Source organism: Primulina eburnea, chromosome 1 (assembly GCF_022965805.1).
Source record: "Primulina eburnea isolate SZY01 chromosome 1, ASM2296580v1, whole genome shotgun sequence".
NCBI lineage: Eukaryota > Viridiplantae > Streptophyta > Magnoliopsida > Lamiales > Gesneriaceae > Primulina > Primulina eburnea.
The window spans coordinates 13,876,095-13,902,210 of record NC_133101.1 but is presented as its reverse complement, the minus strand read 5'-3'; the positions used below and the strand labels follow the sequence as shown (position 1 = coordinate 13,902,210).

Below are 26,116 nucleotides of genomic sequence, written 5' to 3'. Positions count from 1 at the left end.
GCTTTGAGCCGGAAGTCGAGTGCTTCGTTGAGTTCTTTGATTCAGAGGCCATTGTTGATGGATTTGCAGAGAGAGGAGATCGATCTGGTGATTCCAGGTACCATTGCTCGTTTGTCAGCGTTGGTTATTCGATCTACATTGACGGACATGATCCGTAGAGAGCATACTGTTGATGTTCAGTTGACAGAGTTGAGAGCTAGAGCTGAGCCTAGAGGGAATTCAGAGTTTGGTTCGAATGAAGATGGTTTGGTGACTTTCAGAGGCCGTATTTGTGTTCCTATTGGCGACGATATTCGTAGAGACGTCTTGACAGAGGCTCATACCGCACCTTATTCAATTCATCCAGGCAGCACGAAGATGTATCAGGATCTTCGTCGACTCTACTGGTGGTCAAGTATGAAGAGGGATATCGCTTTGTTCATTTCTCAGTGCCTTACTTGTCAGCAGGTGAAGATTGAGCATCAGAGACCTGCTGGGACATTGCTATCTTTGCCGATTCCTCAGTGGAAGTGGGAGCATATCACTATGGATTTCGTGACTGGTCTACCCAGGACGCAGAAGGGTTTCAATTCCATTTAGGTTATTGTCGATCGATTGACCAAGTCAGCTCATTTTCTCCCAGTCAAGACGAAGTACTCGATGAACCAGTATGCCGAGGACTACATTGCAGAGATTGTTAGACTTCATGGGGTTCCTGTGTCGATCGTGTCTGATCGTGACCCTAGATTCACCTCCGAGTTCTGGAAGAGTTTGCATAGAGCTATGGGTTCGCGGTTGGCGTTTAGTACAGCTTATCACCCTCAGAGCGACGGTCAGTCAGAGAGAGTCATTCAGATTCTTGAGGATATGCTCAGAGCCTGTACTATTGATTATTCTGGTAGCTGGGATTCTAAATTGCCTCTTGTGGAGTTCACGTACAATAATAGCTACCAGGCGACGATTGGCATGGCACCGTATGAGGCACTTTATGGCAGGAAGTGCAGATCTCCTTTGTTTTGGGATGAGGTTGGAGAGAGGAAGATGTTGGGTCCCGAGTTGGTCCAGCAGACTGCCGATGTGGTTGCTGTTATCCGTGAGCGGATGAAGACTACTCAATCTAGGCAGAAGAGCTATGCAGATGTTCGTCGTAGACCTTTGCAGTTCGAGGTTGGCGATCATGTATTTCTGAAGATAGCACCTCTCAAGGGTGTGATGCGTTTTGGCAGGAAGGGCAAGTTGAGTCCGAGGTTTATTGGTCCTTTTGAGATTTTGGACAGAGTTGGCGACAGAGCCTACAGATTAGCCCTACCGCCCGATCTTGACAGAGTCCACAATGTGTTTCACGTATCGATGCTCAGGAAGTATATTGCAGATCCTTCCCATGTTCTTCGCCACGAGCAATTGGACTTGACGCCGAATTTGACTTACCAAGAGATTCCAGTCCAGATCTTGAATCGCACTGTCAGAGTATTGAGGAACAAAGAGATCGGCATCGTTAAAGTCCTTTGGAGGAACCATTTGATCGAGGAGGCTACGTGGGAACCAGAGATTGAGATGAGAGAGAGGTATCCTGAGTTGTTCGTGCCGTGACGTCAATTTCGAGGACGAAATTCCTCTAAAGAGGGGAGATTGTAATAGCCGAGCCCGGTGTACGGTACGGTTTAAGCTTTGCTTGTTATTTGGGTTTATGATTTAGATGTTAGAGTTGAGTTTTGGGTCATAGTATTATTGGTTATTGTTGTCTGGAGGTTTTAGATGTTGTTGGTTGTTCGTTTCAGCGTTTCGGATCGATTTTAGATGGTTTTGTATTGTTCATTGCCGTGGCTTGAGTGCACCCGCGCTTTTAGAGGAGTGCCCCCGCGGTGTACTATTCATCATTTTGCATTTGGAAGGCCGTGGCATCACCGCACCCGCGGCAGTGCAAGGACCGCACCCGCGGTGAGACCGCACCCGCGGTAGTAGCAGCACCGCACCCGCGGTGTTTGTGCATGGGATTTATTCTGGATGGCCGAAGGCTTAGCGCACCCGCGGTGCTTGTGGCAGCGCACCCGCGGTGTAAGTATGGGAGAGATTTTAAGCTACTTTTTGGAGTTGTTGGCCATACCTTATCCTATCCTATCTACCTTTTTCGAGATTTCCTCTCCCTTTCCAAGGGTTTTCCTCCATTTCTTTAGCTTCCTACCTTTGATTCTTGGAGTTATTTGGATTTCCGACTTGAGATCGACGTTCTCCGTGGTATAAGGAAGCTTAGGTAAGCTTTTGGTACGATTCTATTGAGGTTTCGAGTTAAGAGTTGTTTTGGACTTGATGTTTGAGTTGGTTTATGGATTATTTGACTTGTACTTGTGGATTTAGACTTGATATTGGTGTTATCTATGGACTATTGTTGTAGGTGGTGACCAAGAGCTTAGTTTGAGGTGTTCTATTGGGTTGTAAGTGGAATTTCATCCCTTTGCTCACATGATATTATATGTATTGTGTTTTAAAGGTTTCAAAGTGTTATTCCCTTCCATTGATCCATTGTTATGTATTGATTATCTATTGGAGGCATTGATGTCTCACTATTGTTATAAGGGAATACAAGAGAAAAGATATAGATTGCGAAACGACGGCTTTAAATGATATTCAGAGTTCAAATGTTTTATTGGATTGATTAATCATAGTCAGAGCATTGCATGCAATTAGATAATCATCGACCATAGGCTTATATCCCTCAGAGTTGTCGGTTTATATCGATATGGGATATTTGCACCCACAGACAGAGATACTATTGATATCAATCCAACCAGAGAAAAGAGAAATACCATCTTATTGCTATGTTATTGCTACAGTTATTGCTACAGTATTCATATTTCAGAGTTGATGGTATTTATGATTTAAAGGCCATGTTTTACAGAGTATATTGTATCATTGCTACGTAAGAGTTCCACTTGCTGAGATTTATTCTCATTTCAGTTTATTCATGTGATGCAGATAAGAGCGACGGACCGGGACGTTGACTGTGGATGGGATTCATATGCATACGAAGATTGGAAGGAAGATTTTGGCATGATCATAGGAATGATTGTTTTTTATTTTGTTATGTCATTTAAATGATCATGTATTGCTATTTTGTAAACACTTTTATGAAATGTATTTTGAAACTCCTTCCATTTGAAAGAAAATATTAAATTCCGCTGTATTTTAATTGTAACGGGTCAGGGTGTCACAATTTTTCCAGAAAAAGGCTGCCGAAAGCTTTTCAGAAAAGAGAGGGAGGTGCCGTGTTTGTTGGTGAGGGTTTGAAAGAGTTTTGAAATTATGAAAGTGGGTGGCCGAGAGAGAGTCTAGATTTGTGTAGGTTTTTTACAAACTTTATACATTAAATACTAATTACCTCTTGATCTAGACATTAGGCCTATTAAGCCACAAAATTAAAGCCCATTTAAATTGACTAGTTTTTAAATAAAATAATTAAAAAGATTAGTAAAGTTTTCTTTTGAAATTAAATGTGAATTTATTAGCCGGGTAGCTCGAAAGCTCGTATTTTATTTAAAAATCAAATACCGATAAAATATACGTTCTGGCGTATAAAATCACCTCAAAACCCGATACTTTCAAAATTTTACTTAAAAACATCGGCCGCATTTTAAATAATTAAAAATAACTATTTAATAAAAATCTTTTACATTTTTAGCCCTCGGTCCCCGTTCCTCGATCGTCACTTGAATATTCCTAAAAATACCATTTTTATGCATGACGACAGTAAAAATATCAATTAGCATAAAAGCATACATGTCACATAATTAATTAATTCGATTTAAACAATTAATTACTCATTTTCCATAGTTTCTTAGATTCGCATGTAGTTGGATTACGTCGTCTAATTTTGGACCTTACACAGCTGGACTATGTTAGTATGATATAAACAAATACTAAAACTTCGAGGCAGTTTCCATTCAGTATACTTTTTGCTTTAAGAAGCTCTACTTTCATTAGCTTCTGATTTTCCGGCCGCCTTGTTCCCCGCTGCTCCGCCGTGTCTGGATTTCTGTCATCATCTTGTGGGTTAGGTTTTCCATTTTTAGCAAGTTTTTTTTTCTGGAATATCAGTTTCAAGATTTTTTGGGACCTGAGAGTGTACAGTGACCTTCAATGTTTAATGGGCTCGCTCTTTTTTGGAAGGTTTGACAACTGAAGAAAATTTGTTCAAAATATTTTCTTGACATATATGCCCGCCGATATCCCGGAAAGTCACCGTACTTACAGTTTTTTTTTGGCAAGAAACTGCCCAGTTTCCCATTTCAGAAAATTAAAATCTGGCGTTAATCGGCTTGGAATTTAGAAAAACTTTGTGTACAAAAATTATAGATCGGGGAGAGACAACCCGACGGTGAAGATTTCATCCGCGCGTGACATCCAGATCGGCCACAAGCTACGCCGCACCGAGCTGGGTACGACATGGAGGGTCGATTCTTACTGTCTGCACTTTTGGGCCCTGAAGCTTCCAGTTTTAGCGGTGTAAATTTTTTGTTTTATTGAAATCAAGAAAATACTGGCAGTATCTTGGATGTGAAGGAGATTCCGTTCCGGGGAAGCTTTGGAAATAATTTCCGAACCTTAATGAGTGAGGCACAACCACAGCACCACACAATCTACCGTTGGCAGGGCATTGCCACTGGCAATATCTAATCCTACGGCATGGATAACGGGAAATAATTCAAGAAAGTTCCAGCGGTTACCTGGGCGGTCGAGGTGGAGGTGGCGGCGGCGGAGATGGTTGAAGAACCTTCCGGGAAACAAGTATTGTGGCCCAAGTGGCCGCAAGGAGCGACACTCGTTCCACCACTCCTAAAAAGCCGGCCAGTGAAATTTTTTTGAGAAACGCGGTGAAGGAAGCAATTCAAACAGTGTTTTTTAAATTCAATATAATAGTTTTAATTTTTTAAGCGAATCGATATATATATAAAAAAAATAGTTTATTTGTCAACCAAATCAAGAACGTTATTTACCCAGTCAAATATGACGACTTAAATAAAGTTAATCTTACAATCTCCTCCGCTAACTTGTTACTTTTGTGTACTTCCAAATTGGACGGCCTGTACGGAGGAATTTGTGGAGCAATGCATCAATACTTTGGAATGCTTGACCATTGGAGTGAGGAAGCAGAGCGGGGGAGTCGGCGGCTACCTTATCAGCACCATAATATCTTTGTAACGTAGAGATAATTCTGTACAATATTTGCATTGGTATGTATCAAGACTCGGCGTAACATTAATCTGTAACTTGTTATGCAATATATATACTACCAACCAGTTATATATTGAAAAGCACCGGATCATCAAGTATTGATTTCTATAGGCGATATGCGGCACCTTGTTTGTCTACACGTGTTTTAAAAAAGAAATAAATTAATTAAAATTACTAGAGATATTTGCTACTTGTATTTAAATAAATGCCCTGTTGATGAATAGTGCAAAGATTTGACTAATGTGCTAAGAAGTTATGTGATTGGTGGTTTATGGTGGAACATGTGAGATTAACTGAATATTCTGAGAAGTTTTATCAGATATACCGAAATCTCGCATTAATCTAATGTTAAATAGAGGCTATAAGAAGATTAAGCTGAGAAAAAGGTGAATCTAGCCAGATTCGATTCAACTGTATTGATTTTTTTTCCTTTTTCTTTCTACACAAAGTATACCCTCCACTTCCTGTCCAGCATAACTCAAGAAGCTCGACTCAAACTTTATCATCCAACTCCTCATTAACTAATGGAATCAACTCTGTCATACCTCTTGGAGTCCGAGGCATCCTAGGTGTACGAGGGGTTCCGGGTGTTTGTGAAAGTATGTGCCTAATGTACCCGTAGAAGGTACATCCAATGAGTGTTACAGCACATCCAACTGCATTCATCGCCGAAATTGGGTTTCGGAAGATCAGCCATGAACATGTAACAGCCACCGCCACCTTGAGATGAAACAAAGAAACGAGATTTGAATTCAAATACCAATATAGGATGATAGCATTACATAGAAATTTGTAGTCCAGCTTGTCATACTTCAAAGAATTTAAACTTGTCAGCGTTGGAAAAACACGGGAAATATACATATAAAAATACATCCAGTAAATCTCAAGAATGAGAGGCTCGTACCTTAAGATTTCCGGCAACATTGAAGGTCACAGCGGTCGTGGAGTGTATTACATAAAATATCGAGAAGTTGAGGCAAAAAGCTAACACTCCAGACCCCAAAATGATGACGAGGGATGAGAAAAGCGAGGGACATGTACGAATCCATTCCACAACTCCCGATCCTTCGAGCAGCATAGCTGGTATGCCCAAGATCATGGTCGCAAAAGGTGCCATGTAGTATACTGTGTTTATGCTGAAGCCAGCCAAAAACTTTCTCAAAACACAAGCTATTATAGTGGAAAAAAAAATTAAGGTGATTCTGTGAACACTAAGGACGGATGCAACAGGAAGGCAAGGGGAGATATAATGGTTGCTCCACAACCTCAAATGAATAATTTTTTGAATTTTTGTGTGTCAATTTTGTTATAAGCAATGTTCTTGCTTCATTTTATTCTTGAATAACAAGCTGAAAGCATAAAAAATTTGATCAAAACATGAACATTGGAGCCAAACAATTGATCCTCAAGAATGCTCTCTGACAAGCTTCCAGAAATAACAGCAGTCCAGAATGAACCCGATATATCAAACTTTCAATTATAACAACACTCAATAAAAGTCCTTGGTTAAAAGCGGGGAACAGATGGATATGTCATATGTGGTTCAATGAGTAACAAAATGATATAAAAAAAAGAGTGATCATGAGATATTGATTTCTTCTACAAGGTAACCACGAAGATGTGTAAAAACACCAACTGTTTCATGGAGAAAAAGGAGATATTTGATCACAAAAGGTCAATGAATGAGTTGGGTTAATTAAAAATCCACAGATGAAAATGGTAGCCTACTACAGTTATTCCATTTACTAGTAAGTTCGATTTCCAAGTAATTAATAAAAAAGGGCGTGCAAAATCTTCAAAAATTTTGAATAATCATGCAAAAGTGGAACTGAATGCACTCTATAAACCAACGAATCACTTATATTAAATGAGGTGCATGAGTGTTGAATGGAAATTTACTGCACACGTGACTTCAATGTTTTGGTAAAACCAAATATATTTGTTGGTTTTCATCTTTTGACACGATTAAGTAAATCAAAACATATAATTTCGACTCAGTTCAGCACCATGCAAAATAGAAAACAATTTAAAGATAGATTTCTTTCTACTCTCACTGTACGTGTCATTGAAGTTCTCTTGTTGTACTACTACTGGTTTTAGGAAGGTTGATAGATAACAAATAGTTCCTCAGCTACTTTAAGCTAGGAAGGAGATACATGTAAAAGAACGATGGTAGGTTATAAGAAAGCAATCTGGAAGAGGAAGAACATGATTACGAAAAAGTAAATACCCATCAAATTTGTATCCATGCAACAAAGACTCTGCAAGAATCATTTTTGTAGAGGTAGCAAGACAGCCAAATAAAGCAGCAAAAAATCCCAACACATTGAAACTCAACTCGGTCAGAGAAGTGACTAAAATACCTCCAACAATTGGAATCAAAGAAGCCCAAATTCTCCAGTCAAAATATTTTTTCCAGAAAAGCCACTGCAAGATAACTGTTTTAAAGGCATTGTGAGTACAAGTCTTTATTGACATAACAACGAGAAAGTTGACTTAATTTACAAAATAGAGGCAATGATATCAAAATGATTAAATACAGCGATAAATTTGAGGTTACTATGCATCAAATCATCATTATTTCATATTGCCTAAAATTGGCAGGAATAAAAACTCACCAGTTGTTGCAGGGGTGAAAGACTTGATGGTTTGCATGAAAGAAACCGGAATTAACGCAGGCTAACGTTTCCCAGAACTATGTTGATACAGAATATAAACGACATGGGAAAAATCCTCCTCCAGCGATCTTCGGGGTCAACCAGAATGAGTGGCTTCAGTTTTAGCACTTTAATTACCAGGTATGCACCTATAGCCGAAGATATAAAGTGAATACATGACACTGATAATGGAAACTTAAAATCCAGTTTCTGTCAAGGCAAAAAAAAATGGAAGATCTGGTAAGCAATAATAATCATCACATTCACATTCAAGATCATCATAACAGCAAAAATTCAGTAGCATTTTAATAACCAAAATACAATCACACCGTCATTTATACTATTTAAAATTGTCGCAGTGGAAAATTAATCTAAAATAAATAGATCATGAAACTGCATAGAAGTATAGATGAATAATCATTAAGTTGGGCATCCACACGAGGCAAAATTTCATTTTAAAATTTTTTATTTGAGCTCTTAAAGAAATACTCCAAGCACAATTTTGAGAGTTTCTCCAATCTATTGGCTACGATAATTCAACTTGAAATTAATGACCACACTTAACTTTCAAGAATCAAAACGAACAAAAGAAAACCATGGTAGCCATGATAAAAGTTGACCATAACAACAACATTTTATAGTAATATGCTTAAAAACCATAAACGAGCAAAATTCCTCATCCCACTTCGAAAATTGAGAATAAACACAGACAACAGAGAGTCATAGACCAGCCTGTTCTATGTATTTACACGTGTGTAAAAAAAGGAAAATGCGAAGGCCATTCCTAACTCACGGTTGACAAAAGCATCCCTCGAATTGAAAGGACGATTCAAAAAACAATTACAAGATTGCACTGCCACAAAATTATTAAACAGAACCACATTAGTATAATCAAAATTTCGAAAACAAAAATCAACGACACAGACAAATAACACAAAAAAAAAAAACAACCAACAAAGAAATGAAGCTGCAAATTTAGCAGCGCACAAAAACTTCGAAAACGATTCCTTCAATAATTCACGCTGTTTTTTGATGTCGTGTGAAAGCCGCGGACTAAAAAGACACCCACCTGAAAGATCCATTTGTTGATGATAATAACGGTGACATTGAAATCCCACCACTGGAGAATAGCTAATAAGGATCGAATTACACTCCACTGACACAACATACTCTCCTCCATGATTAATTTCACCACCTCAGACCAGAAAACGTATGAGCGAACAATCTTTGCCCATTAGATTAAAAAAAAAAACACCTAGAGAACGAACGATCACGCATATATAATAGAGAAACCCCAGATGAAATGCAAAGGAGCTCAAATGTAGTATGTGAAGAATGGAGGCGTAAAGTTAGAACTGTGCCATTACGCCTGGCTGGCCGAGGTGTTTTATTCCGGGAAAATGAGAAATCTGGCTTCTTTTCCAAATTTTTCCCCAAAAAAAAAAAGAAATATACAAAGTGTGCTGTCATTTTAATTAAATAATTTTCTTGATTAAACTATTTAAATCCTAAATATTATATTATTTTTGTTATCATTATATCAAAATTGCATTGCATTACTCAAATATCAAATCACTAAAGTTGTGTTTGAATGATTTGAAATTTAAGTAAAAGAATATATACGAGCAATATAAAATATCTTTCGTTTTAATTTCGAGTTCGGTGTATATAATGCATTTGGGACGTGGATTTGTCATCAAATTCATTCTAGGCAGTAGATCGAAATATGACATCTAATAATAATTTAATTTCATGACAATGATATTTTGTTATTTGTTTTGGTAATTAAAATGTAAGTCTGTTAATATAGTTTTACATCTTTAACTATCTTATCTTAATATTTTAATGTGTATGAAGTATGAATACCCTTTTCATTTATAAAAATGTTTATTCCATAAATTATTTTATTTTTTTCAAAAAAAAAAAAATTAAAATTAGATTTCTTAGTCCAAACGATTGTGTTTGATTTGAATCAAAACCTAAGACACAATGCGTGTTAGCGCCTTTGGGACCCGATTTATTTGGACACCAAGCAGCGCCAAAATATGTTTTGAAGATTCGAATCTCTGAATTAACGACTTCATTATGTTAATAAGTTAGCTTTTAGGGTCAAATTTGGTAATATACACAGCTTCAATATCATCCATTATCACACTTAAAAGAAAGAAAGACATTTATCTTTTATGTTTATCCAACTTGGGTATTTGGTAAGAGTAAATTCACTCGCATCCAAGATTTCTTGCTCGAGGTTTTTAACATTTTCCAAAAACATCATGAAGATCAATAAATACTTGTGAAGATTGAACGGGATAATGGTCAATTTTTTTTAGCTTTATAAAATGTGCCACCAATACCAATCATCAAACTTTCATAATATCAATTATATGACATAAAATAAAATAATATGTATATAATTAAAAATATTATATATTTATAAAATTGGTTCGGTTAGGATTTTTCATCAAAACTTTGAACAAAACCAATTTTTTCGATATGATTAATTTTAAAACCAATATAAATCGATCGACTAAAAACAAAACCAACTATTTGATTTGGTTTTGGTTTCTACTCACCCCTAAATTGGGTAATGCATGAGATTGACTAATGTTTCAACTTCATTTCTTCAATGCTTGTTGCTTCCTCAATATCCATTGTTTTTGCCCTCTAAGCGAGAAATCCCTAAATCCACATAAAAATAAATATTTTTATTTTTTCTAATAATATAAAATAGAAGATTTTTTTTAGTCTTCTAGTCTAGTCTAGGAAATACAAATACATGTAGGTTATATGGTGTAATTCGATTTGGACTATTCGAGCTGTTTCACAAATTAGGTCGAAGCATCGAATCCGATTCACTCCAAAATAATAAAATGCCGCTCTGCTTTCTGTTTCAATTCTCTTCAACAATGTCTTCCCGCTTCCAAGCAGCGGTGCTCGTATCAGCGCCTTGTTATCCGAACGCTGTTGCTTGGTCCGAAGAGAATCTGGTGGCGGTCGCTTCTGGTAGCCTCGTTACGATCCTGGTAATTGTTAACTTTTCAAAGTTTGCTGATTTTAGTATTGAATTGCTTTGATGCAATTTTACTGATACGATGTATAGCATTTGAGTCTCAACATTGAAATTGCTCAAGTTCAGAAGTATCCTGGCATTCAATCTGTTCTAGCTGAGTTTTTAGTTGATCAAGAATTTTGTGCTGTCAAGTGATTCTGTTAGTGTGAGGATTATGCAGATGAGATTATTAACCATGCACTGACATGAACAAGAATCAATGACCACTGATTCTGAGTCCAGTATTCTGTGATCCACCTGATGGGATCTGATCCCATGACTTAGGAAAGACAACTACTAAATCAATTGATTGCATATAATGTAATAATATTTCTGAATAGCATGCTTATTTTTTAGCCGAATATTTTTGCATTGTTATTGAATTTTAAACGCCAAATTTATGCTTACATTTTAATCTACCTGATCTTCATAACTTGTCTGGAAGCTGTTTTATGTTGGAGTTCAATACAGGGTCTGATTTGAATTTGATAGAGAATCTTATAGTAGTTGGTCTATATAATTCATATTACCTTACTTTTTATTTGTTTTTTCAAATTAGGATTTAATTTTATACTGTTTGATTTAGACTTCGAATCACTGGTATATGCTTGTTGTTCACTTGGTTAGAATCCTGCTAAAACTTCTGGAGCTGGATGTCGAGGTGTAATTTCTGTTCTCCCAAGCAAGCCTTTTTCCATTGGTGTCATAAATGCTGGAGGTACGTAGAATAATATTAAAAAATGAATTTCATAGTTTTGAATGAGCTCATTGTATGTATGTATGTACACAATTTGGATGCCATTTGGATTTCTGGGTTTGTGGTTTTACAGTGCAAATGAAAATTAATTTTGAGTTTAGGTTTCAAGTACTTTTTATTTTCTCAGGTCACTGCATTTGATTTTGTTTTCATTTTGTCACAGGGATAGATTTTCTCTCTGGGTGCTTGTTGCCAATGCATGTGTCGCGGGATACACGGCCATGTGTTAGGTCAATTTCCTGGTCTCCTGCAGGTCTTGCTAGCAATGCTGGGTACTGATACCATTACCCCTGATCGAAGTTTTTGTTTGAGTATGCAACGCAAGTTGCCTCCCTGAATTAATTCTACATTTTGCTATGAATCGTGCAGTTGTTTGCTTGCTGTTTGCACCACTGGGGGACGCGTCAAACTTTACCGCTTTCTCTTCTGTGATTTTTCGGCTGAATGGATTGAGGTATTAAGTATTTTATAAATGAAGCTTTCAGGAAGTAGTGGTGGCAGGACCAAAATTATGGTTCGAGCTTGCTGTCTCTTCACTTTAATAATCTTCCTGAACCAAAAAAAATGGTGAAAATTTTAGCAATGGAATTGTTTCAATTCTTGTGTCTATAGATGCTCTTAATTATGTTCTTACTGTTGGTTCTGTGTTGGCTATAAGCCCATGAGTAGATTCATATTTGTGCTAATGTGTAAATTTGTTGTGTTAGTACTGGAGGCTTTGTTTATGTTTGGAGAGGCAATACCTAATCAACATTTCTTTCAAAAATAATTTCATAGCCCTTCAAGTTTGTTGTATTTACGATTTTGTTGCTTATGCATAATAAATGTCATGAATTTGGAATCTAGTATGTTATCTGTGATTCCTAAATTTAATGTTTGTTTTTCACACATTTGCTAAAGTTATAATCTGAAATTTTCTAGGTTATGGACATATCAGAGATGATGTATAATTATCTTTCCAAGATCAATTTCGGAGAGTCTCAAATTATATCTTCAGAAAGTTTAGATGTGAGTTGGTTCTATCTTTCAACTTTTTGCTGATTAACGTTTCTTGCATATCCCCATATACTTTTCTAGATGAAATATTCTTGATGACATAACAATTAATGATATGAATTCCAACTATTCTTGGGGTTTTTTCTTTATACAGATCATAGGGAGTCGAGATAATGCAGAATCTGAATGCCCTAATGAGCCACCTGTATCTAGTTTAAGAAAGGAAAGAAAACGAAGGAGACATAATGAAACTAATGTACTGCACACTACATTCACTATCTGATTTAGTTTTATCATTTTATTCCATGACATGAACCTCCATACTTACTAAATCAGCTTCAATGCAGGTACATGATCTGCTTTCAATTTGAAAAGTTGTGCATTTGATATATGCCATTACATTGAATGTGTTGCTATTTTTATTAGGTTGCTGCAAAAAAACTTGACAATGTAAAAGAAAACAATACATGGGAAATTATTCCCATATCTGTTTCTGAAGGGACACCTCTGAAGATCAAAGAATGCAATGTTCAACTAATAACGGCACAACAATATGCTTCTCGCAATGCAATGCTGACACCCCTTATTGTGGCTTGGTCACCGATTCTGAGGACATCTGAAGATTGGGTTTCTATTCCTCATAACTCCTCGGGCTGCTGCTCTATTCTTGGTACTGGATTGAAATGTGGTCTAATTTCATTCTAGAGAATTGATGCACCAGAGAGTTATTCCATTATTACCCCTGAACTCCCATGTAAAGCATCAAATGGTGGCTTTCTCAAGGCACATGATACATGCATCACATCTATTTGCTGGGCTTTATATGGCTCTGAAATTTCAAAACCTCAACTTCTTTTAGCGACGGGAAGTTCTAATGGGAGGTGAGTAACTAATTAACCTTTTTCTGTTTTCGAAGCCAAAAGTCTAGCACATTTGCTTGACATGGGTTAGAACTACTGAATTATACACACACATACATATAAGGTTTACCTTTTATTTGATTATAACATTTAATTTTGTGACTTTCCTCTTCTTTTTGTTTATAGAGTGAAGATTTGGCAGGTGAATATTAAGGAACTGCTGAAGTCATCTGAAACTGTTCATGCTTCATTTTCTTTGCTGAGGGAGGTCAGCATATCCTGCTAAAAGTCTGCTACTTATCCTTTCAAAATTTAGACCAGCTACTTTGATTATATCTTATTTTGGAACTTGTGATTGCTCGTGTAATTAGGTTATTACTGTTGATTCAGCACCTGTCTCCATACTTTCATTTACTGCCCCCCTGCAAACACCACTAAGTTTGTTCCTGGCTATTGGTAAAGGATCCGGATCATTTGAAGTGTGGACCATGAATATGACCAGCCATGAATTTGAAATAATTGGCTGTTATAGTGCGCATGACCACATTGTAAGTTCTCAACACCTTTTTTGGCATATGGAATGGCATATGATTTATCTTGTAAAATAACAATCAGGTCACTGGTTTAGCTTGGGCTTTTGATAGACTCTGCTTGTACAGCTGCAAGCCAGGTAATAAATATTGAAGGAAGTGTTTTATTGATATAAATATGAATTTTAGTATTAAGGGAGTGTTAGTTCAACAGATATTAAAAATTAAAAAATCCATGTTAATTGCTTTTGTTATCAAGTAATGCCTCAAGCAGAAAGCCTTGAGGTTGAAAAGATTGGTAGCCCTCCAGATTATTTGATCAGTTCATGTATTACAGGACAACTCTATGAAAGCGTGGAATTTAGTTGGGAAAGCACTAAGGGAAATACACATTCCTTCAAATACTCCTGGTTTTAATAGCTCCCGGATGTATGCATTAATTTTTCATGTTTACTTCTGTTTTAAATTTGCATATTTGTTTCCAATAGACTCTAGATTTTCTCTGCAGGTTCCATATGTATATGATTCTTGCTTTGGTCTGGCAGTATCTCATGGGAGCTTGGCAATTGCTGTGGTATCATATTCCATCCGTCCATTCTCTTATAGTTGGAATGTCCATGAACTTATCCTGAATATTGTACTAGTTTTTCTCTCTTATCAAATTTTAAGTCAAAATAATAAACTCACTCGATGTAGCGATTCAAGATTTGAAGAAAAAACTGAATTCTATTCATAGCATTTTGAGAAAACTCTTAGATAACATACCATCCAAAAAATTGATTTTTTACTTCTCTCATATTATGTTTCAGATGAGATTGGTCAATATCTTGCTTCTTGCCCTTTACAAAAATAAAGAAAATTTACTGAAAATAAAAATAAAGAGGAAAATAGAAAGATCGAAATTTCATCTCTCCGGAACAGTAGTCATATAATAATACCTAGGAAAAGGAGCTTAGTTGACTGAAATGACTCTAAGCAATGGAATCTCTTGATCCTTTTCTTGCACTTGGTCACCTTTTACCTTATGCTGAATAGATGTCATTGATACCCCTGTACTTAAATCTAGTTCTAAGAAGTTTGGTGTCTGTTATTTGCAGGCTCGAAGATTTGATTCTGATTTATTAAATTCCATGTACCAGGAAAGGTGAACTTTTAAAATTATATTTTCTGGTAACAAATTATGAAATAACAACTGCCATGTGGACAGATGCTTGCAACAAACAAGCACCCACATTTCTTTAAAACAAAATTTTGATGATTTAGTCAAAAGCTGAATGGAAGCAATAAGAACTAACCGTTCAAACAGTTACCTATGTTTGATTGACCAATAAATGTTATTGTAATTTTACAGAACTCAGAAAGCTGCTATCGAGTTCCTTTGGATTGGAGGGCAGCAATTGGACACTTCCTCCAATATATGTTTTGATATTGATTTCGGATCATTTCCTGGTTTCCCTGAGGTAGAATTAATTTGGTGGGAAAAAAAACATATTATGGTCTCCGAGTCTGTGTGGGAGTTTCAGTGGGCTTCTGAACATTTGGGATATTGTGGCAGCCCTCGTGTCTTTCAAACAGTCGATACCAAACTATGTAGAGCATATTCTGGAGAAATGGTTGACATCTTATTTTGGATCCAATTTTGGCATTTGTACTACGTTCTTGTCTACGACATTTAAAATTTTGCCCACTCTTTCAACCCGTAATTTGCACCTCATCAATGTAATCATCAGGCATGTTGTGCTTAAAAATTATGAGGTGAGCGAGAGTAGAAAACACCAAGACTTGGAAAGATTCAGTAGTGCCATAGAAGAACAGACAAATGTATGGAAGGAGTTGCAGTTGTGCTGTGAAAATGAACTACGAAGAAGATGTTGGTTTATATTTTTCTGCCATTTTAGATCTTCTGTCAGATGTGCCAACAAATTTTTGCGATTTTAGCTGTTGGCGTCCTGATGAATGGCCACAACTGGAGCACTATATCTCACTTCATGAGAAAATTGTCGAGGATGATTTAAAATTTCTTGCTGCCAAAGTTGGTAAAATTAAGAAGAGGTAATTCATGAAGTTCTTATCTTTGTTGAACTTCTTTTGGTTCATTCATGCACACATACATAGAATAGCATCTTAAGATACTGTATCAATCTATTAGCTGAAGGCTGGTTCCATTCTTGAGTTATTAACAGGAGAGAGAGTTTTGAATATGAAGAACATTGCAGTTTTTGTTCAGCAATAACGCCATTTGAATCAATAGAATACGCCATTTGTTCGGGAGTGAAGAATGGCAATGGAGTTGATCAAACCCATAAGCTACACCGGTGTTCTGTATCTATGCAACTTTGCCCTGCTAAATATTCCTGGTTTTGCATGTGTTGTGTGAGGCCCAATACCTAAATAAGTAAGCCCAGCCCATTTCCCATTTTATTTATTAATTAAAACCCAACCCATTTGAGATAATGAGATCGCTCATTCCAGAAACTTTTCTCCAGCCTTGCTCGTCGCCTCTCTTCTGTTTCTGCAGCAAGCGTGAATCGTTCCAGCGGTCGGGGAATAACGCAGCAGCTTAGCAATCTTCTTCCTCCAGTTTATTAGCTTATTTTCTGCCTAGCATCGGAAGGGTTCGAGCTCGATTGGTCTTGTTTTCCAGCAGCTAGGCGTGTGGGTTTTGTTTCAGTCTAGGTAAGGTTTTTGGTTTCGATTCTTGGTTGTTTTGGTGGATTAGTTTGTAAAAGTGAAGTATTAAGCTTTTCCCCTAATTTCCAGCTAGGTTTCCGGCTTGAACAGTAATTCCGGCAACTTTTCCGGCGAGCTATTTTCCCGAGATTACTATTGTGTGTTTAAGCTTCGTTTATTGAGGTATTTAAGTTTGGATTTCCAGATTTTGATGGGTTTTATAGGCTGCCCATATTTCGATTTTTAACCGAGCCGATTTAATTTGATTTAGTTGGTTAGAATGCGTTGTATTGAAGTGTATAGCGAATTTATATTGTAGGTCGTATCGTTGGACGAGTTCATTCGATAGCCTTTAAGAATTTACCGTGGTATTGTAAGTTGTAAGTTGAGGTACGCTCAAACCTATATCATTATGACGGTTATATTGGCGTGTAAGAATATTTGGTGAATGTTATTTGCTATTATGTGCAGTTGAATGTTTATTCTGTTGCATTCATGCATAAATTGTATTGACATAACATATTGAGCCTTGACTCCTTTGACGGCTATTTATGTTGATCCTGTTGAGATATATTGATTCATCAGAGGGACGAGTGGGTTAGGATTAGCCACATTCCCAGATGACAGCTAGGGACGAGCGACTTAGCTACTCGCATTCCCGATGCTACGTGCATGGACGAGCGGCGATTGATGCTGCATTCCTGGCACGGGTGGCCACTGTTACTGTTGATGATGCTATTCGTTTGGACTCCATTTGGTATCCATTATTCCGTTGTTACCATTCATGCATCACATAGCATTGCATTTACTTGATATTGTTACATGTCTTTTATATTCATCGTGATTTTACTGGTTTGTCGTACTGGGGTCCGACCCCTGTTTTCTTTTGATGTTGTGGTTGTTTTTGATGCCATAGCAGGTCGTTCCAGGGGTTTTGACGCGTCTGGTGGAGCGTCAGCGAGTGGTACCCAGTAGTCAGTCGGTTTGTGTCAGAGTTCCCAGATATTTATATATTAAACTGGTTTGATACATTTGCCAGGGAGATGCCCTGTGTAGCTGTATGGTGATGTCTTTATGTGGTTTGGATTTTATTTGTGGGTTGTTGTGTCTAGTCCTGGCCAGTGCGGCTGTAGGATATTTGTTTGGTTGGTTGTGAACTTGACGTTATTTTCGAGCGTATATTGTTGTTGTTGTGTTGTGAAATTTTTGGGATGTCCTACTTATGGGGAGGTCATGCCGAAATTTCTGTAGGCCCAAATGAACGTTTTAAACACGTTTTCGCTGTTTACACCAATTAATCCTTGTTGTTTGGTAATTAAATATTAATTAGAGCACGGGCCCTGACAGTTTGGTATCAGAGCGTAACTGGGATACGCTCGAATTAGAGTCTAGGACACTCGAGTTTAGACACAAATAAAATGATTGTGCATGTGCTTGATTATTTGCTCTTACTTGCTTTTATGTTTTGAATTAATTGTATCAGCATGACTAGAGTGTATTTGTTTAAGTTTATGCTTTTATACTCAACCGATTATTTGTTTCTGCCTGTGGATTAAATACCTGTGTCTTGTAGATGGCACCTGGGCGGAAGAGTAGAAAAGGAAAGGAAGTTGTTCAGGAGTCTGAAGCTCCTAACGTTAGAGGACTGAACGAGACTGACTGGGGAAGACGAGGTCGTCGTCCTCGGGGTGAAGCGCGAAATGTTAATGTTGATCGGGAAGTGGATCAGTTGACGAGAGGAATGGGAGAAATGGAACTTGTGATATCTCGATTTCAGAATATGCGTCCTCCTCGATTCTTTGGGAATGAAGATGGCAAGAAAGCTATAGCGTGGTTAAAGAGTATGAAGCGTTTGTTCAATATGCTGGAGTACACCCCAGATTTGCAGCTTAAGTTGGCCATTTGTCAATTAAAGGACCGAGCTCAGTTGTGGTGGGAAACTACTGAGGATGCTTTGAAAGAATCTGGTGAAAGAGTTACTTGGGATGTGTTTTGTGCTCAGTTTGCTCGAGAGTATTCACCGCCTTCTTATTATTCGGCCAAGGAAGCTGAGTTTAATAGATTGACTCAGGGAAATATGACTGTTGTGGAGTATGCTTCTCAATTCTCAGCGCTTCTTGCCTATGTTCCTCATGTTGCTAGCAGCGATCGGAACAAGCTATCGCATTTTATGCAAGGATTGAATCGAACCATTTGCACTTTGGTAGTAGCTGGAGCACCTATTAATTATGCCGATGCAGTTGAGAAAGCCAAGAATGTGGAGGCGAGTCTACTTTTGGCAGAACCACAGTCGTTTCAACCAGGTTTTCCTCAGAGTTTCGGGGGCAATGTGCCGATGCCAGTGGGTGCACCACTATACCCATCTTTACTGCCGTATCAGCCTTCGCAGCAGTATCAGCGACCCAAGCAGCAAAACTTTAAGGCCAAGGGAAAACAATTCAAGAAACAGACTCGTAGCAGTTCCTCTAGTTCCGGCAGTCAGCGTTGAAGCTCAGTTGGGTCCCCAGTTGGAGTATTTTGTGATCGTTGTGGTGGTAAACATTTCAGCACTCAGTGTACGGGAGTTCAGGGATCTTGTAATATTTGTGGGCAAGTTGGACATTATGCTAGAGTATGTCCGAATGCAGCAAGACAGCAATTTCAGCAACCTCAGTTTGGTCAGGGTTTTAGAGGACAAGCAACTAGGCCTTTTGTTCCGACTCAGTCTTTTCAGCAGTCTAGCTATCCTCAGCCTAGAGGTTCGATTCAGCAGCGTTTTCCCGGGCCACAGCAGGCTCAAGTTCATGCTCTAACCCAGGATCAAGTTCAAGATGCATCGGGCGGAGTTATCGCAGGTATCTGCCTTATTTTTAATCATCCTGCGCGCATATTGATAGACACAGGAGCATCTCATTCATTTGTATCTGTTGTATTTGTTGATGAGCATGAGATTGCTGCTACTCCGTTGTTAGATACTGTGTCAGTTTCCACTCCTGCCGGTGTATGTTTGATGTCTCATGAGATTATTCTAAATTGTGTGATTAAATTCGATGACAATATTATGATTACTAATCTCATCAAGCTAGATATGTCTGACTTCGACTGTATTCTGGGAATGGATACTCTGTCTAATTATCGAGCTACCGTTGATTGTTTCCATAGAGTTGTCAGATTCAGACCATATTATGGCAGTAAATGGAATTTTTACGGTAGTGATTCTCAATCACGTATTCCATTAGTGTCAGCAATGGAAATGTTCAGACTTTTGTCAACAGGAAATGAAGGATTCATGATCTATGCAGTTGATGCGACTCAGGGAAAAAGATTGGAAGTTTCAGATATTCCCGTTGTCAAGGAATTCCCTGATGTATTTCCCGATGAAATTCCTGGATTTCCACCCCAGAGGGAAATTGATTTTAGCATTGAGTTGGTGTCCGGAACAAATCCTATTTCGAGAGCACCATACCGTTTGGCTCCAGCGGAATTGAAAGAACTCAAAGAGCAATTACAGGACTTACTGGAAAAAGGATACATTAGACCAAGTATGTCACCTTGGGGAGCTCCGATATTGTTTGTAAAGAAGAAAGACGGAACGTTGAGAATGTGCATTGATTATAGGCAGTTGAACAAAGCTACTGTGAAGAATAAATATCCTCTGCCGCGTATCGATGACTTGTTTGATCAGTTGCAAGGTACGTCAGTTTATTCAAAGATTGATCTTCGTTCTGGCTATTATCAGCTCCGAGTTCGAGAGGAAGATGTTCCGATGACAGCATTTCGAACGCGTTATGGGCATTATGAATTTCTAGTTATGCCTTTTGGGTTGACTAATGCTCCTGCGGTTTTTATGGATTTGATGAATCGTGTTTTTCGAGAATTTATAGACAGATTTGTTATTGTCTTCATAGATGACATTCTGATTTATTCGAAAACGAGGAAGGAGCATCGAGAACATTTAAGGTTGGTCCTCCAGACACTCAGAGCAGCGCAATTGTATGCAAAATTTTCGAAATGTGAATTTTGGCTGGACAGAGTAGTATTTCTGGGTCATGTTATATCAGCTCAAGGAGTATCAGTGGATCCTAGTAAAGTGGAAGCTGTTATCAATTGGCCAACACCGACGAATATTTCCGATATTCGCAGCTTTTTGGGATTGGCAGGGTATTACCGGCGTTTTATTGAAGGATTTTCTATTATAGCAAGGCCTATGACTCAATTAACGCAAAAAGATCGACGTTTTGTGTGGACTGATGAATGTGAGTCGAGTTTTCAGACCTTGAAGGAAAAGTTGACAACAGCTCCAGTGCTATCTTTACCATCAGGCTCAGGTGGATATGTTGTTTGTTCAGATGCTTCTCTAAGTGGACTTGGTTGTGTTTTAATGCAAAATGGGCGAGTGATTGCATATGCTTCTCGTCAGTTGAAGCCGCATGAAACCCGATATCCAGTTCATGACTTAGAGTTGGCTGCCATTGTGTTTGCATTGAAGTTATGGCGTCATTATCTGTACGGTGAGCAGTTTGTGATTTATTTGGATCACAAGAGCCTTAAATATCTTTTCTCTCAGCCTGACTTGAACATGAGACAGCGTCGATGGATGGAGTTACTTAAGGACTTTGATTGTGAGATTCAGTATCAACCAGGTCGAATGAATCTTGTTGCAGATGCTCTCAGCAGGAAAGTTCAGAATGCTATGCTGACATCTTTGACTATCTCTAAAGTTCACGAGCACTTGGGAACTTCAGGATGGACTTATCAGATCAGTGGAGACTACTTTATAGTGTCATCTATTCAAGTTGAGCCACAGATTTTGTCCAGAATCAAAGCAGCTCAGATGACCGATCCGCACATTCATAGATTAAAAGAATTGTCTCGAACAGGTCAGACAGAAAAGTTTAGTGTTGCCTCAGATGGTAGTGTGCGTTTTAATGGTAGACTTGTGGTTCCTAATTTGATAGATCTGAAAGAAGCCATACTAAAGGAAGCCCATTGTAGTCGGCACAGTATTCATCCAGGAATTCGAAAGATGTATCATACCTTGAGAGCTCATTATTGGTGGGAAGGTATGAAGAAAGATATTTTTCATTTTGTGGCTAAATGTTTAACGTGTCAACAAGTTAAAGCCGAAAGAATGAGACCTGGTGGAATGTTGCATAGTCTTGAAGTACCGCAGTGGAACTGGGAGCATATTGCTATGGATTTCGTGACACATCTACCTCGTTCCAATCGTGGTTGTGATGCGATTTGGGTGATTGTTGATAGATTGTCTAAATCAGCTCATTTTATTCCGTATGATCGTACCTGTACTTATATGAAAATGGCGAAACTGTACATTGATCATATAGTGATATTGCATGGTGTGCCAATAACCATAGTATCTGATCGTGATCCAAGGTTTGCTTCGAAGTTTTGGGGAAGTCTGCAATCAGCTTTGGGTTCAAAGTTGGCTATGAGCACTGCCTATCACCCGCAGACAGATGGTCAGTCAGAAAGAACCATCCAGACTCTAGAGGATATGTTACGAGCAGCAGTGATGGATTTCAAAGGTGGTTGGCAAGAATCATTGTCTTTGGTTGAATTCTCTTACAATAATAGTTTTCAGGCAACAATCGGTATGGCACCATTTGAAGCTTTGTATGGAAGAAGGTGCAGATCGCCGATATGTTGGGAAGATGTAGGAGAAAGACAGATGTCAGAACCAGAATTTATTCAAGAAATGAAAGATAAAGTTGAATTGATCAGGAAAAGGATGAAAGCAGCCCAGGATCGTCAAGCCAGTTATGCTAATAAAAGGCGTAGACCTTTAGAGTTCCAAGTGGGCGATTATGTTTTCTTGAAAGTGTCACCATTCCGGGGTACTATGAGATTTGGACATAAAGGGAAGTTAGCTCCGCGTTATATTGGTCCGTATATGATTATTGAGAGGATTGGCACATTGGCTTATCGTTTGGATTTGCCGCAGAGTTTGTCTTTGATACATAATGTGTTTCATGTATCTATGTTGCGGAAGTATGAGCCAGATCCGTCTCATATCTTGAATGTCGAGGATGTGGAGTTAGACAGTTCCCTTAGTTATGTTGAACATCCAGTGCAGATTTTGGACCGCAAAGAAAGACAACTCAGAAGCAAGACAATTCCTTTGGTTTTGGTGCAGTGGAGTAGGCATGGAAGGGAAGAATCTACATGGGAATTAGAGGCAAAGATGCGACAAGAATGGCCTCATTTGTTTGAGAATGCAATGAATTACGCAACGTATTCTGAATTTCCTATGTATTATCAGATGTAATGTTGTGGATATCAGTGTTGTGTTTGTTAGATTTCGAGGACGAAATCTTTTATTAGTGGGGGAGAATGTGAGGCCCAATACCTAAATAAGTAAGCCCAGCCCATTTCCCATTTTATTTATTAATTAAAACCCAACCCATTTGAGATAATGAGATCGCTCATTCCAGAAACTTTTCTCCAGCCTTGCTCGTCGCCTCTCTTCTGTTTCTGCAGCAAGCGTGAATCGTTCCAGCGGTCGGGGAATAACGCAGCAGCTTAGCAATCTTCTTCCTCCAGTTTATTAGCTTATTTTCTGCCTAGCATCGGAAGGGTTCGAGCTCGATTGGTCTTGTTTTCCAGCAGCTAGGCGTGTGGGTTTTGTTTCAGTCTAGGTAAGGTTTTTGGTTTCGATTCTTGGTTGTTTTGGTGGATTAGTTTGTAAAAGTGAAGTATTAAGCTTTTCCCCTAATTTCCAGCTAGGTTTCCGGCGTGAACAGTAATTCCGGCAACTTTTCCGGCGAGCTATTTTCCCGAGATTACTATTGTGTGTTTAAGCTTCGTTTATTGAGGTATTTAAGTTTGGATTTCCAGATTTTGATGGGTTTTATAGGCTGCCCATATTTCGATTTTTAACCGAGCCGATTTAATTTGATTTAGTTTGTTAGAATGCGTTGTATTGAAGTGTATAGCGAATTTATATTGTAGGTCGTATCGTTGGACGAGTTCATTCGATAGCCTTTAAGAATTTACCGTGGTATTGTAAGTTGTAAGTTGAGGTACGCTCAAACCTATATCATTATGACGGTTATATTGGCGTGTAAGAATATTTGGTGAATGTTATTTGCTATTATGTGCATTGAATGTTTATTCTGTTGCATTCATGCATAAATTGTATTGACATAACATATTGAGCCTTGACTCCTTTGACGGCTATTTATGTTGATCCTGTTGAGATATATTGATTCATCAGAGGGACGAGTGGGTTAGGATTAGCCACATTCCCAGATGACAGCTAGGGACGAGCGACTTAGCTACTCGCATTCCCGATGCTACGTGCATGGACGAGCGGCGATTGATGCTGCATTCCTGGCACGGGTGGCCACTGTTACTGTTGATGATGCTATTCGTTTGGACTCCATTTGGTATCCATTATTCCGTTGTTACCATTCATGCATCACATAGCATTGCATTTACTTGATATTGTTACATGTCTTTTATATTCGTCGTGATTTTACTGGTTTGTCGTACTGGGGTCCGACCCCTGTTTTCTTTTGATGTTGTGGTTGTTTTTGATGCCATAGCAGGTCGTTCCAGGGGTTTTGACGCGTCTGGTGGAGCGTCAGCGAGTGGTACCCAGTAGTCAGTCGGTTTGTGTCAGAGTTCCCAGATATTTATATATTATACTGGTTTGATACATTTGCCAGGGAGATGCCCTGTGTAGCTGTATGGTGATGTCTTTATGTGGTTTGGATTTTATTTGTGGGTTGTTGTGTCTAGTCCTGGCCAGTGCGGCTGTAGGATATTTGTTTGGTTGGTTGTGAACTTGACGTTATTTTCGAGCGTATATTGTTGTTGTTGTGTTGTGAAATTTTTGGGATGTCCTACTTACGGGGAGGTCATGCCGAAATTTCTGTAGGCCCAAATGAACGTTTTAAACTTGTTTTCGCTGTTTACACCAATTAATCCTTGTTGTTTGGTAATTAAATATTAATTAGAGCACGGGCCCTGACATGTTGTCAAAGACGAGCTTCAAAGTTGGCACCTCTAATTTTTTTCACGATGCCTCTATACCCTTCCAATTTTAAATCTTTTTTCGAATCTTCAGCCTTCAACAAATCTTTCTCACCATGTTGTCCCTTATGTCGGATACTTCTACAAAGATTACAACCTGAATATTTACTCTCCCCATCTCCAGTATAACGAAATTCCTCTTTAAAAATTTTCAATGAAAAGTCCGCCCTCTCGACTGAAATCCTCAGTCAGCAGCCCCTTACAATCTATGATTTATGACAGGTCCTCTATCTCCGTCAGCAGGTCTGTGTTTCCAATTTTTCCTTCTGCGGTGCTTCTGTGAAAATCCACTGATATGTCCTATACATAATAACTACCATGGAAGGATGTTTATTCTATTAATTGGTAGGAAAAATATGGTTGGATATTTTAATTTCCTAGTATTTTGTATTTGTTAGAGTAGGTGTCCAGCGAGCCAACTTGTGGCTTGGGTTTTTATTGGTTCTAATGTAAAACGATCTTTATTTTAATAATATTTTACGGTTTTGTACAATTATGGTATTTACTTTATCTGTTTATCCATGTAAGCTGCATAGATAAAGTCTTTTGGTGCTTGTGTGCAAGTGACTTAAGTAAAAATGCTTCTAGAAAACTTTGAAAGAAAATGCTATATTGCTTGAAAACTTTGTAGTTTACAATAAGAGCTTCACCCTATTTATATTAATCCTATTTATACTAGTAGCTTTCTACAATGAAAGCGATACATATCAACTCTCTAGGAGGTTCTAAGATCTACACTATTCTAGTTAATTCCATTCTATACTATTCTAAATGATTATTGTATGCACAAAAGATTTCACAGAAAACTCTTAATTAATGAAATATGGAGAATGTTTTAGAAGTGCTTGAACCTCTACAGAGCACCTATTTAGAAGTTTTTGGAATGCACAAGAAGGTTCCGGTTCGTGATATTCCGCAACATCAATGAGTTCTAATAAAAATATATTTATGAAATATTGGTTGATCACTTTGCAAATAAAAATGCTAAAAAATCAATTTTTTATAGTTAATTGTAATAGAATGTCATTATTGTAAAGCTTAGTTTATGTGTTTAGTTGAGAAAATTATCTTTATAGTATTGATTTTGCATTGAAAATTGTGACATTGAAACAAAAAATATTGATCTTACATTGAAAATTGTTAAGTTGAACCAAAAATTTACTAGCATTAAAAAGAATGCTGCTATGATGTCGAAAAAGTTAATATATTCAGCGTCGCATCAGCAATTTAACCAAAATAACCGAACACTGATAGTTAGTGTACAATGACCAAAATTTAACATGTTAATAAACTAAAATTCAAAATAAACAATATTGGCTGATTAAAAAAGTTATTTTCCATAAATTTAAACACCA

The 26,116-nt window shown here is 37.9% G+C and overlaps 2 protein-coding genes and 1 pseudogene across 4 annotated transcripts; 2 read left to right on the top strand and 1 right to left on the bottom strand.

The window, feature by feature from the left end:
- Positions 1-5,227: 5,227 nt before the first annotated feature.
- On the bottom strand, positions 5,228-9,355 carry LOC140828009 (UDP-galactose transporter 1-like; annotated as a pseudogene).
- A 1,416-nt stretch (positions 9,356-10,771) lies between these two features.
- Positions 10,772-13,552, top strand: LOC140804651 (uncharacterized). Its single transcript, XM_073160735.1, has 8 exons — positions 10,772-10,888; positions 11,542-11,632; positions 11,835-11,943; positions 12,041-12,125; positions 12,593-12,679; positions 12,822-12,923; positions 13,094-13,294; positions 13,373-13,552. The coding sequence occupies exons 1-8, from the start codon at positions 10,772-10,774 to the stop codon at positions 13,550-13,552; spliced, it is 972 nt and encodes a 323-aa protein (XP_073016836.1).
- Positions 13,553-18,482: 4,930 nt separating this feature from the next.
- On the top strand, positions 18,483-24,699 carry LOC140827993 (uncharacterized). 3 transcript variants are annotated; one of them, XR_012117095.1, is made up of 3 exons: positions 23,222-23,362; positions 23,451-23,746; positions 24,275-24,699. XR_012117095.1 is itself a non-coding variant. In XM_073190965.1 (2 exons), exon 1 carries the CDS (start codon positions 18,508-18,510, stop codon positions 19,213-19,215), a length of 708 nt encoding a protein of 235 aa, XP_073047066.1. In that variant the 5' UTR covers positions 18,483-18,507; the 3' UTR covers positions 19,216-19,561; positions 24,275-24,699. The 3 variants fall into 3 exon arrangements, 1 of the variants encoding a protein (XP_073047066.1); XR_012117097.1 differs by having other exon boundaries at positions 24,272-24,699; XM_073190965.1 differs by lacking the exons at positions 23,222-23,362; positions 23,451-23,746 and adding an exon at positions 18,483-19,561.
- Positions 24,700-26,116: the final 1,417 nt, after the last annotated feature.

What these genes read in the sequence shown, in the direction of transcription:
- LOC140804651 (XM_073160735.1), top strand. Translation starts at nt 10,772, where the DNA reads ATGTCTTCCCGCTTCCAAGCAGCGGTGCTCGTATCAGCGCCTTGTTAT. An exon ending in GGTCTTGCTAGCAATGCTGG is followed by an intron (nt 11,944 to 12,040) that starts GTACTGATACCA and finishes TGAATCGTGCAG; the next exon opens with TTGTTTGCTTGCTGTTTGCA. An exon ending in TATCTTCAGAAAGTTTAGAT is followed by an intron (nt 12,680 to 12,821) that starts GTGAGTTGGTTC and finishes TTCTTTATACAG; the next exon opens with ATCATAGGGAGTCGAGATAA.
- LOC140827993 (XM_073190965.1), top strand. Translation starts at nt 18,508, where the DNA reads ATGCGTCCTCCTCGATTCTTTGGGAATGAAGATGGCAAGAAAGCTATA.